A 15,244-nucleotide genomic window follows, 5' to 3' on the forward strand; every position below is an offset into this window, starting at 1 on the left:
ATATGTATGTTTTAAAACATATGCTATCTAATCTGCCTGTGGCCAAATTCTTTTGAAGTTTTGTGACTAAGATGAGCAGAATTTGTTAAGGGGGAGAGGCCTGTGTTGTCCGGGGTCCTGTTGTGCTTGGCAGGTCATGATAAATGAGGAAGTTTTTCTTAACCTTGTGGCCAAAACATTCCAGTACCTTTAAAAAAGGTTATTAAAACGAAAGATGTACAAATTGTTGCTTAAAACCTTAGCAAGTGCTCTCTACTTAGGGGATGAGGAAAAATTCTTAAGATTGTTTTGAAAAGCACTTTTCCTGAGAATTCATAAATCTTCACTTGCATGGAAAGAAATCTAAAAGTAGAAATTTTGAGACATAAACCTTGGGATTACTGTTTCCTGGTTCATTGTGAAGATTCACAGTAGAGTCAACAGTTTTAATTTAACTGCAGTGGATTTGACCAAATGAACATTATGCTCATTAAGGAATAGCTCTCAGTGTACGATAGGATATTTCGTCTTGGATTTTGTTGTTTACTTAAAGAACTGCACTACCTTTTTTGTGACACTCAGGACTAACAAAACAAACACCCTGCATGTGAACAATAGCTTTACCTAAAGGAAAATAAGATAAATGGGGAATATGTTTTAGGCGTTCATTATACACATTTATGGAAAGAAACCTCTTAAAATACTTATCTATCATATTTATGCATATGATTAAGGCTGGATAGTCTAGTGTCATTACCAAATTTAAATGCGAAAGTCTTTCTTCTGAGCTGTAACTGGATTTTTAAGGCCTTTTGTGGTTTCTTCCGTGGCACTTTAAGAATGGTGTTAACTTTGCTTTGGTGGGAGATAATGAAAAGATGTAACTTTAGAAAGAATTAGAAATATTCCTGAATAATTCATACAATATATGCGGTATTTGTCACAGGTGACAAAGAACTATGACATCACTAAGGAGAAAATGTGTTTTAGAACTTTAAAGATTAATGTGGTTTGGCATTCGGTTTAAAGTTTATGTACTGCGCATGAATAATTATGCTTTGTTTTCCCATGTTTTTGTAACTAAGTTGCTTTTTAAACATATTCAACCTTGCTATGAACTCTCCAATAATTTGAAAGCTATTGTGACAGTTGTCGTTGATGAAGAGTTATAGACTATGGGATTTTTTTTCACTTAAAACATAATTCCTCCCCAGTGTGTGATTTTGTCTAACCTCCCTCCCCCAAACCAGCATCCCGGGAGCCCCTGTACTGAGGGCCAGAAATCAAATAAGATCTCGCCCTTGACAGCTCAATACACCAGGGGCAAAATAATTTCCATTCTAGGTTATTGGTAGTGCATTTTTATTTGTTAACCTTCTAACACTACTGTTCTTAATCTTTATGTTTATTTTGTCTACCATTGCCAATGCAAACAGAATATTCAGTTGTGTCTTTGTTATGTAGCAGTTAAAGAAGGGTGACAGCAGTTTTACTTTAAGTGGAGAACAAAAAGTCCTCCAGCTGTGCGCTAGAATTCTTACAATAGATGATGGTTTGGAAAGTGGCCCTTGGTGGTGCCAGGGAGATGCATAGGTAAGGAATGACAAAAAAGATGAAAAAGAATTAATCCGGGAAGAAGAGTAAAGAAACTTCCCCAATTCTATATACTGGATTTCAGAGTTGTATACATTTTTGAGGTTTAAGGAATTTTTTTAAAGGAGACAATTTATAAAAATAGTTTTATGTAATGTAATAACTAGATTATTACAAATTGTATTTCTCTGTTCTGCTTTGTTTTGGCAACCGTTGGATAAAAGGCATTTTATTTTCCTTGAAAAGCCTGTCAAATTTGAATGGACATACGAGAACATGACCATGTTTTTAAAAATTCATTGTGACAACTTTTACATTCTAAAGATTTTTTTTTAATATTTTGAGGTTTTAAAGTCAAAGGAATGAATTATAGCATTTACCAAAACAAGTCAGCTAACTCCTACTGAGAAATATTGAGAAATTTTAGTTCCAACCAATCAAGAATGTGAATCACTGAGTTCGTGTCTGTGTAGGCAGGAAGTCCTGAAACTCGATAATGTTCTCAACATAAATTATGTTTCTACAGATCCCCAAATGACCCTAAGTTATTACCGCACAACGTGCAACTTTAAATTCTAGAGTAGCATTAATTTATAAATATTATATTTAGGAAATAAGCATTAATTGTCCTTCATTGCTGTAAGTAATGAAATATTATAATAATTTTGACAAAAGAATATACTGTAAATGTTATAAATTTATTGAAAATTCGAACTACTATTATCTGGACCTCATTTTTAAATTAATCCATACAACTACTTTTACATTTTCTTATGTTATGCATACTTTCTGAAACAGGACAGAAAAGGCTGTATTCTAATTGATAGTTTTTGAATCCTGCTAATTATAGACCAAGATGATTTGGCCCATCAAATTCTATGTATCAGTTGGTTATCAATTTTTAAAAATTAATATGATATAAAAGACTATTCAATTGAGATGTATTAAATGAAAGCATAATTTCAATCTCTAGAATAAACTTGGGATACTTATAAGACAATAATTTTAAATTCCATTATTTTATTTTGAATAAAGGGATTAGAAAATATAAAAATGTGACCTAACTATTTGTATTTCATTTTACTATTGAGAACCTTTTATTTGTATCTCATTTTACCAATAAGAACCTAAAAATACCTGAAGTTAGGTGCTATCTTGCTCAGACAATTATTAAATTTAAGTCATCCATAAAACACATTTTATAAAGTGCACATATATTTATATAAAAATTATGACACTATAATATTTTTGTAATTATTATTTCTTCAATCATATTCACATTGTCTTCACACTTGAAATACAAAGCTGAAAAGTATAGATTGTTGACCGTAATCTCTGTATCACATTCTGTATTTCCAAAGAGTTTGTCATGCAATGATTTTATTAAGGCATATAATATCTTAGAAAATAATTTGTGTTTTGAAGATAAACTTTATTTTCATATCTGTTTATTTTTCCATGTTTTTCTTAAGCAATAATGCATTCAGCTCTGATTTACATTATATTTCCTATACAGTTCAGTGAAGAAATATTGCCTTACCTACCATGCATAAAGATACATTTAATAAATTATTCATTACAGCAACAAACTTGTTTCTGAAGTTTTTATCTTGGACACTTAGTTACGAAATTGATTTGTTATCACTGTGTAATGCATTCTAAACTTAATTGTTCGAGTTCATTTCAAAACAAAACAAAGTTTCTAAGAAGTCTTTTGAAAACATATTTTTCCATTATTCAATCTTTTACATTTTTTATTATTGCTAATGTTTTAGGAATTATAAACAACAAGATTAAGTACAAAATAATTGGGATAATTGGTTCCAGCTTGTTTTAGAAAATGGTAGAAGAAATAAAGTTCTTTGTGAACTTTTTTATGAGTTAATTCTGTCTTTCCTTCTATCTTGTACCCTAAGCAACTACTTTAAAGATAACAACATGTAATTTATTAACTATTGTATTATTTTGTTGTGAAATTTTGTTTTACCCCTTTTCCATAAAATTAAAAAAGATCATGAGCTCTCTAAAGTATCTAGTGATTATAAAATGTGAAAAATGTTAAATTTGATTTTTATACTTAAGTCTAGTTGTCCTAATGCAAAATGTTCTAGAATTTATATTTTCTATATTTCCTTGACATTAAAGCCATTCATTATTCTCTATTCCAAATCCTGCATTTCTCTATACTTTATTTAAAAATTGTATTCTGTATTTTTCATCTAAGTACAGACTGAAAGTACTTGAATGATGACTAGTATTGGGAAATATGAAAAATGATTTTTTGAGAATAATTGTCTCACTGATGGAACATCATTGACCAATCTTCTCTACTCCATTTTTCCACTTTGTTTTTTTTTTCTCAGCACCTGGCCCTGCTGACTTTGCACTTTTGTTCACCAGTTTACACATTTGCTGTCTCCCTAGAATTCAGGATCCACGCAGCAACTTTCTGTTGGTTTAGGTCATGGCTGTCGAGTAGAAAAATGCCAACCGCAAATGTATGTTAAATTTTCAAGTAGTCATAGGGTAAAACTAATGCCTCACAGAGAAAGTACTTCATACGATTTTGGACAGGAGAAAATAAAACAGGACGAGACAAGACAAAACCCAGAGCTTGTTTTTCAAAGTAGACTTTTCTTTTGCAGCTGTTTGAATGGTGGTGGTGGTGGTGGTGGTGGTGGTAGATATCAGAGTTATCTGGATAATTTTTTCAAAACAGCTGTCCTTTTGACTACCTCAAGTTTAAACATTACTGTACTTATTTAAAAACTGGGACTTCAGGAGTCAGTTTACCATGTATTTAATGGTTGATGTGTTATGAGAAGTAGTAGGTTCTTTCAAAACTCTTTCATAAACTCTTCATTTCAATTCTTAGTTTTAAAACAGGGCTTTGCGTTTTAGTTGTGAAAGATGAACAAATCTTAGAGATCTACTGTACAAAATAGTGCCGAGAAATAATAGTAAAGTATTGTATAATTAAAATTTTACTAGGAGAGTAGATCTTATGCATATGTAACATGTTCATAAACATATACACACACAAATAGAGAGGTAGGAAGAGACTTAGAGGTGATGGATGTGATCACAGAGCAGTGTGGTGATGGTTTGACAGGTGTGTATTCTTCCAAATTCATCAAGTGGTACACATTAGATATGTACATCTTCTGTGTATTTCAACCATACCGCTAACAGAAAGAAAGGACAACCTAATAAAAGCAACTGGCAAATCTAGCCTAGGAACAAAAGTGCTGACATGTAGTCCTCAGTCTAATTCCCGGTGTGCTGATGCCAGCAGTGGACACGGACATGTTTTATACCAACATTGGAGCTCAGTTTCTCATTCATAAAATAAGATTTTTATCTGTCATACCTACCATATATATATATATATATAGAGAGAGAGAGAGAGAGAGAGAGAGAGAGAAGGAGAATAAAAGTTATATAAATGACAATCATTATGATGATATATAGAAATTCAATATCATTATGATGATATGATAGAAATTCAATCTTTTTACAAATGTCTTTCATTATACTTGTTCACAGTAGATGCAGCTAACAGTCACCTTGGGGAGTAGGTACATGTACATAACACAGCTTGTTTCATTTTAACCCCCTTTCCCTTCTCTTCCACCTGCGTCCCTCCTCCACTAAATCCCTTTTCTCCATTTTCATTCTTGTTGACATTATTAATCTTCACTCATGTCTATGGCATACACTGTTTCCATTCACAGAGGTTATGAGGTTCCTGTGCATGGTGTATCTTTATTCTGCTTACCTCTCCTTCCCTCTCTTTCTCCCTTCCCCCTTTGTCTCTTGGACCCCTTCCCATTTGCAAGAGATCCAAGAATGTTCTTTTACTCATTTTAGTTTATGTGTATATGAATTCTAAATTCTTATCTTATTAAAATTCCCTTATTGATCTGACTTTGAAATTTGCTATATAACTTGCATGTCGATTAATTTATTTTGGCTTATAGTATTATCATATTGGAACTGGGGGAAAATAGTATCTACTTAAGCATTGTGTCAAGCATATAAAAATATGCAAGGAGCTTAGTTACTATTTATTTCTTTGTCCAAAAATTTAGTATTTTGGTATTTGTTTGTTCACTGAATGCTTAAAATCTTCAGCATGCTTTCCTTTGGCACATGATTTTATAACTTCCATGAAAATACATTAAGTAGGTTGAAATTAGTTTGATTGCAGCCAATTTGAATGCATTTGACACTACTCATCTTTTCCTTTGTGGGGTATTTTTGGCCCACTATCTTATACGTTATATGAAAACTAAGATTTGGATTTCAATTATAGGCATGAAATTCTGCCTCATTTCTTGGACTGCTTGTTTCTCTTTTATTCAAAACAATTCTGAAGCAAATCTGTATTTCATTGAAGACAGAGGTTCTACGTACTCTAGGGGAGGTACTTTTCTTTCATAGCCTATATGGCCCAACGCTTGCCATTTCATGAAGCACCATTAACCCCTCAAGTAGGAGAGTCTTTCACTTAGTTAAAACTGTTCCTTTGACTTCTCATTCCATGATCAAGTAAATGCTATATGTATATAGGTTCCTTAATGGCTCATTTACCTCCTCTCCATTAATTCAGAAATAAGAAATTGGGGCCTAAGGGTGGAGCTCGATGACAGAGCGCCTGCAGAGCTGTGGAAGACCCAGAGTTTGGTCACCAGCACAGCAAAAATGAAGACACAGGGATGTGAAGCAACCTGAAGATGTCACAAAGTATTTTTGTTGTTTTTGATATATCTAAAATTTCTTTTCAAGGGCAAATGAAACGATCAGATCATATTCCACTTAATAGCTCAATCAATTACTATATTCTCATCATTTCATCACAGAAATATTTTTCAAAAATATCCTGTTGTTTCTCCCCATGGTTTGGGTCTTTGCAGTACTGGGATTGAACCCAGGGTCTTGGCAGTGAGCTACATCCTGAGGCATTTTTTTTTTTAATTTTAAAGAGAATAAAACAAAAAAATTAGCAACAACAAAGACAAAACCAAAGCTCTGTATCATTTCTAATTTTTGTTTGTTTGTTTGTTTTTGACAGGGTCTTGTACAGTCACTAGCTTTCCCAGGCTGGGCTTAAATTTGTGACTTTCCTGTCTCCACCTCAAAGAGTGCTGGGGTTAGTGGGGTACACCACCATACCCACCTCCGTGCCTCTTGTTTTAGTTCAGATCTTGTCCATCTCTTAGTGATAGGCTGAGTGATTTTCTTAGTAAAATAGCATTTGAGGAGCATCCTCTCAGGGCTAAGGATGTAATGACATATGCGCAAGGACAAGACCATCTGCATTCCTATGTTATTGCATAATGTTCTTACCTATATTTTGGCCTTCTCTTTGTCTTTTTTCTAGTATCTTCTAAGCCATCTCTACTGAAAACATATCTATAAAACTCTTCAGTAATCAACATTGCCTAAAGGTTAGCTCCAAATTCTTTATGTAATATAAGGGCTTCACACTTGTTTCTTTTGTCAAATCCCATGACAGAAATGCCTGTTTATTCTGCACTGAGTCTTTGAGGTCTGTGTCTTTTAAGACTCAATTCTGAAGCCACTTTCTTTGTTTTGGTTGCCATCTTCCTTTGGCCAGGGTAGTTCGCTCTTCAAACGCCCTTCACACTTTATACAGACCTCTCTATGATAGTCACGGGGTCCTAAATATTACCCTTTCCTCGCTTGACTGTGAGAAAATGAGTCAAAACTCTACTAACATCCTGTATGGATTAATGCATAACTCTAACAACATCTAAAAGGTTATACAATCCTTTTTTCCCGTTATTAGTTATGAGCTTGAATATTGTATTAGATGATAAGTAATTCAGTAGATTTTCTCTCTGTATTATGATAGTTTCTTTGATGCAATTTAGAAATAATCAAAATTTCTAGAAAGCTATTTAGAGGATGATGCTCTGGAAAGCCATGAGCATTTTGAAAATATTTTGTATTGAAGTTATAGGAAGTTTACTGGCTTTGAGTTTTGATTGAGCGTGTTTGTCCTCTTCCTGTGTGGTGTCTTGGAGCTTCTTCGTCCCGATGTGAAATTATCATGGTCTTCAGAAAAATGTCATTCATTTTATGAAGATTTCTGTGTATTCATTAGGCAGTTCCTATAGTTTCTGGTGATAAGTCATGGAAAAGAATTAATGGGAAAAAAGAGTTCTCTTTCCCAAAGTCCTTCCCATTTGGTTCTTATTTTTCTTGGACAAATTTTTAATGAACAAAGACTTGTATAGATTTTCCAGCAAGCTCTGTGATGACATTTCAAGAAAAGTACTCTTTGTTTTTCATTTTATTTTACCTTCATTATTATATCTGTCCTCTTCCTTTTTTTTTCCTTTGTCAGTACTAGGGATTGAACCCAGGACTTTCTCACTTAACTATATCCACAGTTCTTTTAATTTTGAGACAGGGTCTTGCCAATTCACTAAGTTGCTCAGGCTGGGCTTGAACTTATGATCCCCTGGTCTCAGCTTCCCAGAGTACTGGGGTTAGAGCTATGAGCCACACATGGTAGCGTCTTCTTCGCCTTCCTCTCCCCTTCCCCCTCCCTACCTTATCCTCCTCCCTCTCCTCCTCCTGCTCCACATCTTTCCTTCTTCAGTAATAACTCTTGAAAACATTTCTTCACCCTTCCATCTCAAAATGCTACATTCCATGGTAAGGGCCTGGAAGTTACTGACTAGGACAGAGTGGCAATGTCTTTGCAAGTCAGTTTTTCTTTTCACGTAGTATAAATGTATGCACAGGAAGCAGAAAAGAGAACAAAGTTAATCAAGCAAATAATTGATTTCCCAGACTACACTGTCTAGGCTTGGAAAGGCAAGGAAAATACACAGATTTTTGTAAGTGTGGAGAGTTTCGTTTAATTCTTAGCCATCCTTCTGAGTCAAGGAAGGGAAGAATTACTTTGTGAGCTATACATGTAATACTGTATCTTTAAGATTCAAACCTTGTTTTTTAGTGTTGCCATTTATTTTGTGACTCACACCCCGCAAATGTAGCCATGGTATACATCCGGTAGACTCTTCTTTTCACTTTGAAGCCACATATTAGAAGCTAAACCTTCTGGGATTCTGTAGGTCACATAGATAGGCCATGTCAATGTGGACATTTAGAATATAAGGCAGTGGATTTATAAATGTATATTGTGCACTTCTCATGTTAACTAAAGGCATTTTAAGATTAACACTATTATGCATATAACTTCAAGACCATAATAATCAGATGTAGCTACCTGTGCTTGAAGTTAACTTGTGAAAGATGATGATTGTGTGCCTTACCTTATTTTAGAGGATATGCCCCATACTTCTCTGCAGAAATGCATAGCATACCCTAGAACCAAGAGTTATTTTCATTTTTTATTCTTTGTGGGTTAAAAACCTCAACATTGTAATGCAGTTCATGAAATGTACTGCAAATGTACTTGAGAAGTCTAGGAGGGATACCTGAACTTAAATGACATGCTGAACTGTATAAGACATACAGTCCTTGGGCTAAAGAAATGAAAATTAGCACATGGATATATCAGCTAACACTGTGTTCTGTCTCCAAACCTGATTATTATTGTGTGCATTTGCAGGAGACAGAAGCAGTATCATCGAGAAAAAATGTTTCTTAGTGGACTGAGAACAGCATGGCTTTCTAGTTCCTAACTGGGAGACTTAGCTCTTTGGTTTCTTTGTTTTTAGCCCAGCTGGTCCCCAGCTATTTTAGTTGAACATTTTACATACTAATGGAAGCAGGGGAGTACATTTGGCAGCTGTTTGTGGGATAATAATGAAATAGGCAGTTTAGTACTGCATGCTGTTGCTGTAAAATATGAGGAGTATTTTATAGAGATCTCGGTGAGCTGCACTGTATCCACTTTAACAAGTGTGTGACCCTGAGAGAGGAAGTTGAATTTCATATGAGAATAACTGGAACTGTTTTCTTACAGGTAAAGAAAACGTGCACAGAATCCGATGTTTCAGAACCTCAGAATTCCAGGTACAGTAAAATAAAGATCAAGACTTCACTAAGAAAAAAAGGCAATTTTGAAAATTAATAGAACGTTATACTATACATTAGATACAACTGTGAAATGAAGTATTGAGTGTCTTAAAAAACTTATGTGTATGGAAATTATGTATTACATTGACTAAGGTACCATTACATATAACATCAATAAAGAAGACATGACTTTTTAAAAAATGATAATAGAATTATTTCTAGAAATACTTGAGATAGGTTCTCATAGATGTTATTTTAAGTTAACCTTACTTTCTCATCCTGTTCTGTTCTTACGATGCATTTAGATCTGAAATTGTGCCCAGTGCTGAATAGCTGACAAATCCATGTTTACAGAAAAACATAAAACATCCCCCCTTGAAATATTGTTCTAATGAAATACTGCTAAAGTTTGAGAGTGCTACCAAATTATTGAACTCAACATTAATTTGGCACTGTCTTTTTGGTTATTGGGAGCTGGTAGAAATGATGAATTAACATCGTCAGGACACTCCATAGAGAGATGGAGCAGCATTTTTTTGTTTGTGGTTGGACCAGGTCCCCAACAAAATTTTATTGCGCATTTTCATTGCTTTCCTTTCAAAACCCAGGCCTCAATTTTAAATGGAGAAACAAAAGTACTATAAGTACCATGACAACAATAAGCATATGTACTTAATAGGATATTAATGATGTGACTTAGCCTCTTCCACTAAGAAATCTGTGTTCATTGTAAGATGGGTACTAGTGTCTGGTGCTAGTCACTCCAGCATGTGATGTTGGTAAGGACTTTCTTGGCTCAATAAAACACAAATGTGAGTAAAATGCCACTATATTTTTCTTTTGTAGAGCAAGTATATATTATGTACTAGTATGATATGTCTATCACTGATTTTTCTAGATATGAAAGTGATTGTATATGTATAACCTGTCCCTTTACATCATTAACAGCATATAATATGATATGGGATTATTTGACCTTTGTTCTTTCTTATTAGCTATCAAAATAGATATAAATAATTTTCAGCTTATTGGAGCATTAAGAATTGGATGGACCATAATTAATTTCCTGCAAAGCAGAGTAGTGTAGGATGTGCAGAGAGAAAGGGAGCTGGAGCTCTATGCCTAGCAGGGACTTCCTTCCAAATCATTCTGCTGAGCTTTAGGAGCCTGGTGCCTCGGTCCTCCTTTGCAAGGACTGGAGGAATAATTCAGTCATTTTTGTAAGCAGTGTGTCTTCAACACAGAAGGTCAAGGGAAAAACAGGGCAGTATAGTCACTGGTATTCTTAATATTTCAAAACAGTTTTTATGCTTGAGCTTGCTCAGGATTTTTTGATGTATAATCTTACATAAATTTGAAGTTTGGTAGAAAGCTACCAGACTGACTCAGTTTTCAGAGGGGGCATCAGGAAGTGAGGGGAAACCTTAAAAGTTTCAGAGCTCGGTGGAGTTATAGAATTAGATTATTCTTTTTTGTATAGAAAAATCCCAGGCTGTGTGACTTTATTTTTCTATTTTAATCTGTAAATTTTATTTTCTATTTTTTTCTCGAAATATTCTACACTCAACACACCAATAACAACCACAACAAAATCCTAGTTTGTTGGTGTAATTTTACACTTTTCACACAATTTCTGAATAAATTCTTTTTTTTTTAATTTTAAAAAGTGAAAGAAAAAATAAAAATAACAATAAAACAGTTTCAAAACAGGACAGTAATGATAATCGATACATTGTATATTGTTATCTTTCATAGTCATAAGAGTATAAGACATAGGCATGGGTTTAAAAGTATAGTTTCAGAGCAGAGGGGGTAGCTCAGGGGTAGAGCACTTGCCGAGCATGTGGGAGGCCCTGGGCTCCATCCCTGAGCACTGTCCTGAAAACAAAAACAAAAAACAGAGGAGGTAAAAAATATAATTTAGTTGTAAGATAAATAATGATTATTTTAAAAGATTGCTTAAAATATATTCTATTATTTAAGAATATTATCTCTGTAAATTGAAAAGTGGCTGTAGTTCCTAGAAATTGGCAGATATTTAAGGTTAGCTACTTCTTAAAATGACTTTATATGTAATATGATAAATAAGGCAAATGAGCATCTAAGAATGCTAAGGCTTTCTTACCATCAAAAACAAGTAAACTAAAGAAGCAATCCCTATCAAAACCCTAGCTGGAAAAGCTTTCAAGAGAATTGAGGGTCACTTATAATTTCAGGATGCCTAGACGTTTTGGTAGTGGCTGCTTTCTTTCCTGATTTTTCGTAGCATAGCTAAACTCCACACTCTATTCAGTGTTCATAACATAAAGATGTCACTGTTCTGGGGTTCTGAATTTATTCACTGACACTAAATCAGTGCAAGGATGCAGTGGTGGCTCTAGATCAGGAAATGATGGTACATTAAGGAAAGAGCCCTTTATAGGAAGGGATATGATCATTACTGAGTAGTTAAGGCGTCAAGAACTGCTTAAAATAACATTTATTATATGCATGCACTGACATTCTGCTTTTATGACCCTAAGCAGTGATTTAGTGATCCATACATGGATCCACTCTTTTTGCCCATAATCATAACATTTATATACTCTCTCCCTTCTCCTCAATCCACCTGCAAGTGTGTGCATGTGCATGTGTGTGTGTGTGTGTGTGTGAGAGAGAGAGAGAGAGAGGGAGAGAGAAAGAGAGAGAGAAGGAGAGAGACAGAGAGAGAGAGAGAGAGGGAGGAAGAGAGAGAGAGTGCTACTCAGTTGGGTTTTAGAGTTTAAAGCCTGGTGCTTTGTGATTCTATTCTAAACAAACCTTCAGTAAAGAATTGAGCTCAAAATGAAATATACTGTATCAGCATAAAACGCAAGCTGGAGACCCACTGCCTTACAAAATGCTGCCTCACTTGGAGCCTAGAGCTAATGTCATTCATTCATTTAGCCAGCTTTATACTGTGTTGGTTTTGGATTTGCAATGATTAGAATAAATGCAGATTGGAAAGTGTCTGTTACAGTAGGGAAGTAATTAAAGTGGGTATGGAGGCTTTGTCAGAAGAATTCTTAGAGTGACATATGTGTATCAGCAAATTCTTTGTCTTGCTTGGCTCTAATTCCTTTCGCAAAGAAATGCTTGGACTGCAGATGTAACTAGTTGATTGGAGAAAAGAGAATTTATGAACTCATGCAGTACGTGTAAGGCAAACCTGTCTTCTTAGAATCGGCATTATATAAAACTAAAAGCTAGACATCAGGGACATTGTTTGCCCTGCTTCCTAAAGCTATTAAATTTGATATCACATGGAATGGAAAAAATACACTCCATATAAAATTTTACATTCTTAGAATATTTTCCTTTTTTTTCTTCTCTGTTAGTAGCTATGTCTGGAGTATACATTTTTGTCTCTATTCTTAAAAATACTATTAACCATAACATAAGTTCTTTAAAAAATTAAAATTTCTATTTATCTCATTTTACTTATCCTCAAAGTAAGTCTGCTACTGTGTAAACCATCTTAAAAAGTAAATGAAAACTTTATTTTTAAGTTGATTTTTTTCTATACTCTTGGTAAATTTATCAGTTATAGATCTGTGCTCCTTTTGTGTCACTTTAAAAGAACACAATTCCTATTAAATATAATAGGAATCTAGGCAATCTTTGCTAGGTATTTTCCTGAACTTTATACTGAAAAAATTCGTCTAATTTAAATCTTTTTTATTTCTCATAGGAGAGGAAATAATTTACCTCCTTCTTTCACCGGATCCTTTATGAATATTTTAGAGTTTGAGTCTGTGCTATACCCAAGTGATTTTTCTTTTTTTGGTGTGATCTTTTATTTGGTTTCTCTTTGCCTTTTCTCTTTTGGGCTTTGTTTTTGAGCATGGTCACCAAGAAGACATCAGAGATGTAGAAAGGAAGTGCAACTCAATTCAGGCATTTTTATTTTACACTTGTTCCGTCAACTAAGGAGTGAATGGAATGTAAATTTTGGTGAAATTGGGCTATGAAGTAACCCCCAGCGATTATACCAACTCTTGACTTCAGTAGCTTTGTTTTGTCCAATCTCAACACAGTAATGAAATTGAATGGAGACTTTTAAAACAGAGGAAGTACTTGTGGCACATCGGAACTAAGATGATAATTTTTCCATGTGGGGAGTAGAAGAGAAATCCCGTGGGTAGCAGTGAGGGCTGATCTTTTCATTTCATAAGTTAAAGACATTGCATTTTTCTGGGAACTAATGACATCCTGAAATCAGCAAAGACTTCAGCCTGTGTCTCCCTGCCTAAGTCTTCGCTAACTTTACAGTTATCCAGAGAAAGGCAAAATGACCATCCAACTTTAAAGAACTGGAATTCATTTTTGATTAATAGCTATTGTTTAAGCAAGCCCCAGGAAGTTTATCGATTCAAGGTTTAGCTGTAAAAGCTTTAAAATGTAGGGAATTCATCATTTTAAATAGCTCTGATTTAACAATGTTACAGTTAGGGCATTGAATTGTACATATTTATTTGCTAGGATAATAACTTTTGCAATGCTTCCAGAAGACTGAAATGTTTATCTGCATATAATTGCCTGTCTAAAAATTAAACGCTATATTGTTTTCAGTGCAGGGAAAACTGAGGGACCCTTCATGAAAACATGCATAGTTCATTGCCGTGCCAAATCAAAGGTTCATGTAGTCCAATATTCTGTCTTCGAAGGTCGTTACTGCCAGGTTACATTTCCTCAAACCAGAGAGTTTTGGAATGTGGTTCTAATAAGCATAAATTCTATCAATAACACAATGTAGCTGTGGAGTTCATGTAATTATGCAACATTTCTTGGACTCAGTTATATTCTTAGCATATGCTATATTTTTTACTATGAACCCAGAAAATTACTAATCACATGTAAAACAATAGTCCACTCCTAGCTATTTAAAATGACCTCTTTCAAGTTATGAGATACACATCTCCTGAAAGTGATAGGTGATTGACAGATGGATATTCTGAGGGAGTGGTTAATTCTCCTGTGATTCAGGGAACCTGGGTTATGTGATAGCTTAATCCTTTTCTTCCAATTTGCAGTGTTTTGTCTTATTTCACAGTTGGACCTTGTTTGGGCTTCTCTCCGTTCTCTTTGTCATGTTTCTCTAGTCACTGGAGATTTTCTGAATTCTTTTTGGCTTTTCTTGCATGTGTTGATCGATGGCTACAGGTGTGGATTCAGCTGGAGTTGTGAATGAGGATGATGCGTTGTGTTTTGCCGTTAATTGCACTAAGTAGGTAGCATTATCTTGATCCTTTTGGTGTGGTAATATACTGAGCTGATTTCTTCAGATAATTGATGTCTGTACTAGATCCACAATATTAGTACTTCAAAATTTAAATATCTCAGAACTTAAATTGTATTTAAATGTGTTATCACATATGTGCCCCATCAGTCTTTTTTTGTATCTCTGGAAACTCTTGTCAATTTATCCTTACTGAGGAAATTAGTTAATATTATCTATATATTTGTTGGCTTCTTGGTGTCTTAACCCATTAGAGTTCATCTTGGAAGATTAGATGACTGAGCAGATGAGGTAAAATAATAAAAGTGGAAGGCTCTGACCCATTGTTCCTAAGAGCATCGTTGACTCCTAGGGCTTACACTGAACAAGACTGACCCTCGAGCCCATTAGAGGAGA

General features: G+C 34.4%; 1 protein-coding gene across 7 annotated transcripts in view; it reads left to right on the forward strand.

Moving 5' to 3' along the window:
• Window positions 1-15,244, forward strand: part of Eya4 (EYA transcriptional coactivator and phosphatase 4) — a 272,014-nt gene that overhangs the window by 122,133 nt on the left and 134,637 nt on the right. For all 7 annotated transcript variants that reach the window (XM_013516661.1, XM_013516663.1, XM_013516665.1 and 4 more), the window contains exon 3: window positions 9,539-9,588. In XM_013516661.1, coding sequence (XP_013372115.1) covers window positions 9,539-9,588 — 50 coding nt within the window. The remainder of the gene's footprint in view (window positions 1-9,538; window positions 9,589-15,244) is intronic.

The sequence above is a fragment of the Chinchilla lanigera genome, unplaced genomic scaffold (genome assembly GCF_000276665.1).
Source record: "Chinchilla lanigera isolate Chin_1 unplaced genomic scaffold, ChiLan1.0 scaffold00035, whole genome shotgun sequence".
Taxonomy (NCBI): Eukaryota; Metazoa; Chordata; class Mammalia; order Rodentia; family Chinchillidae; genus Chinchilla; species Chinchilla lanigera.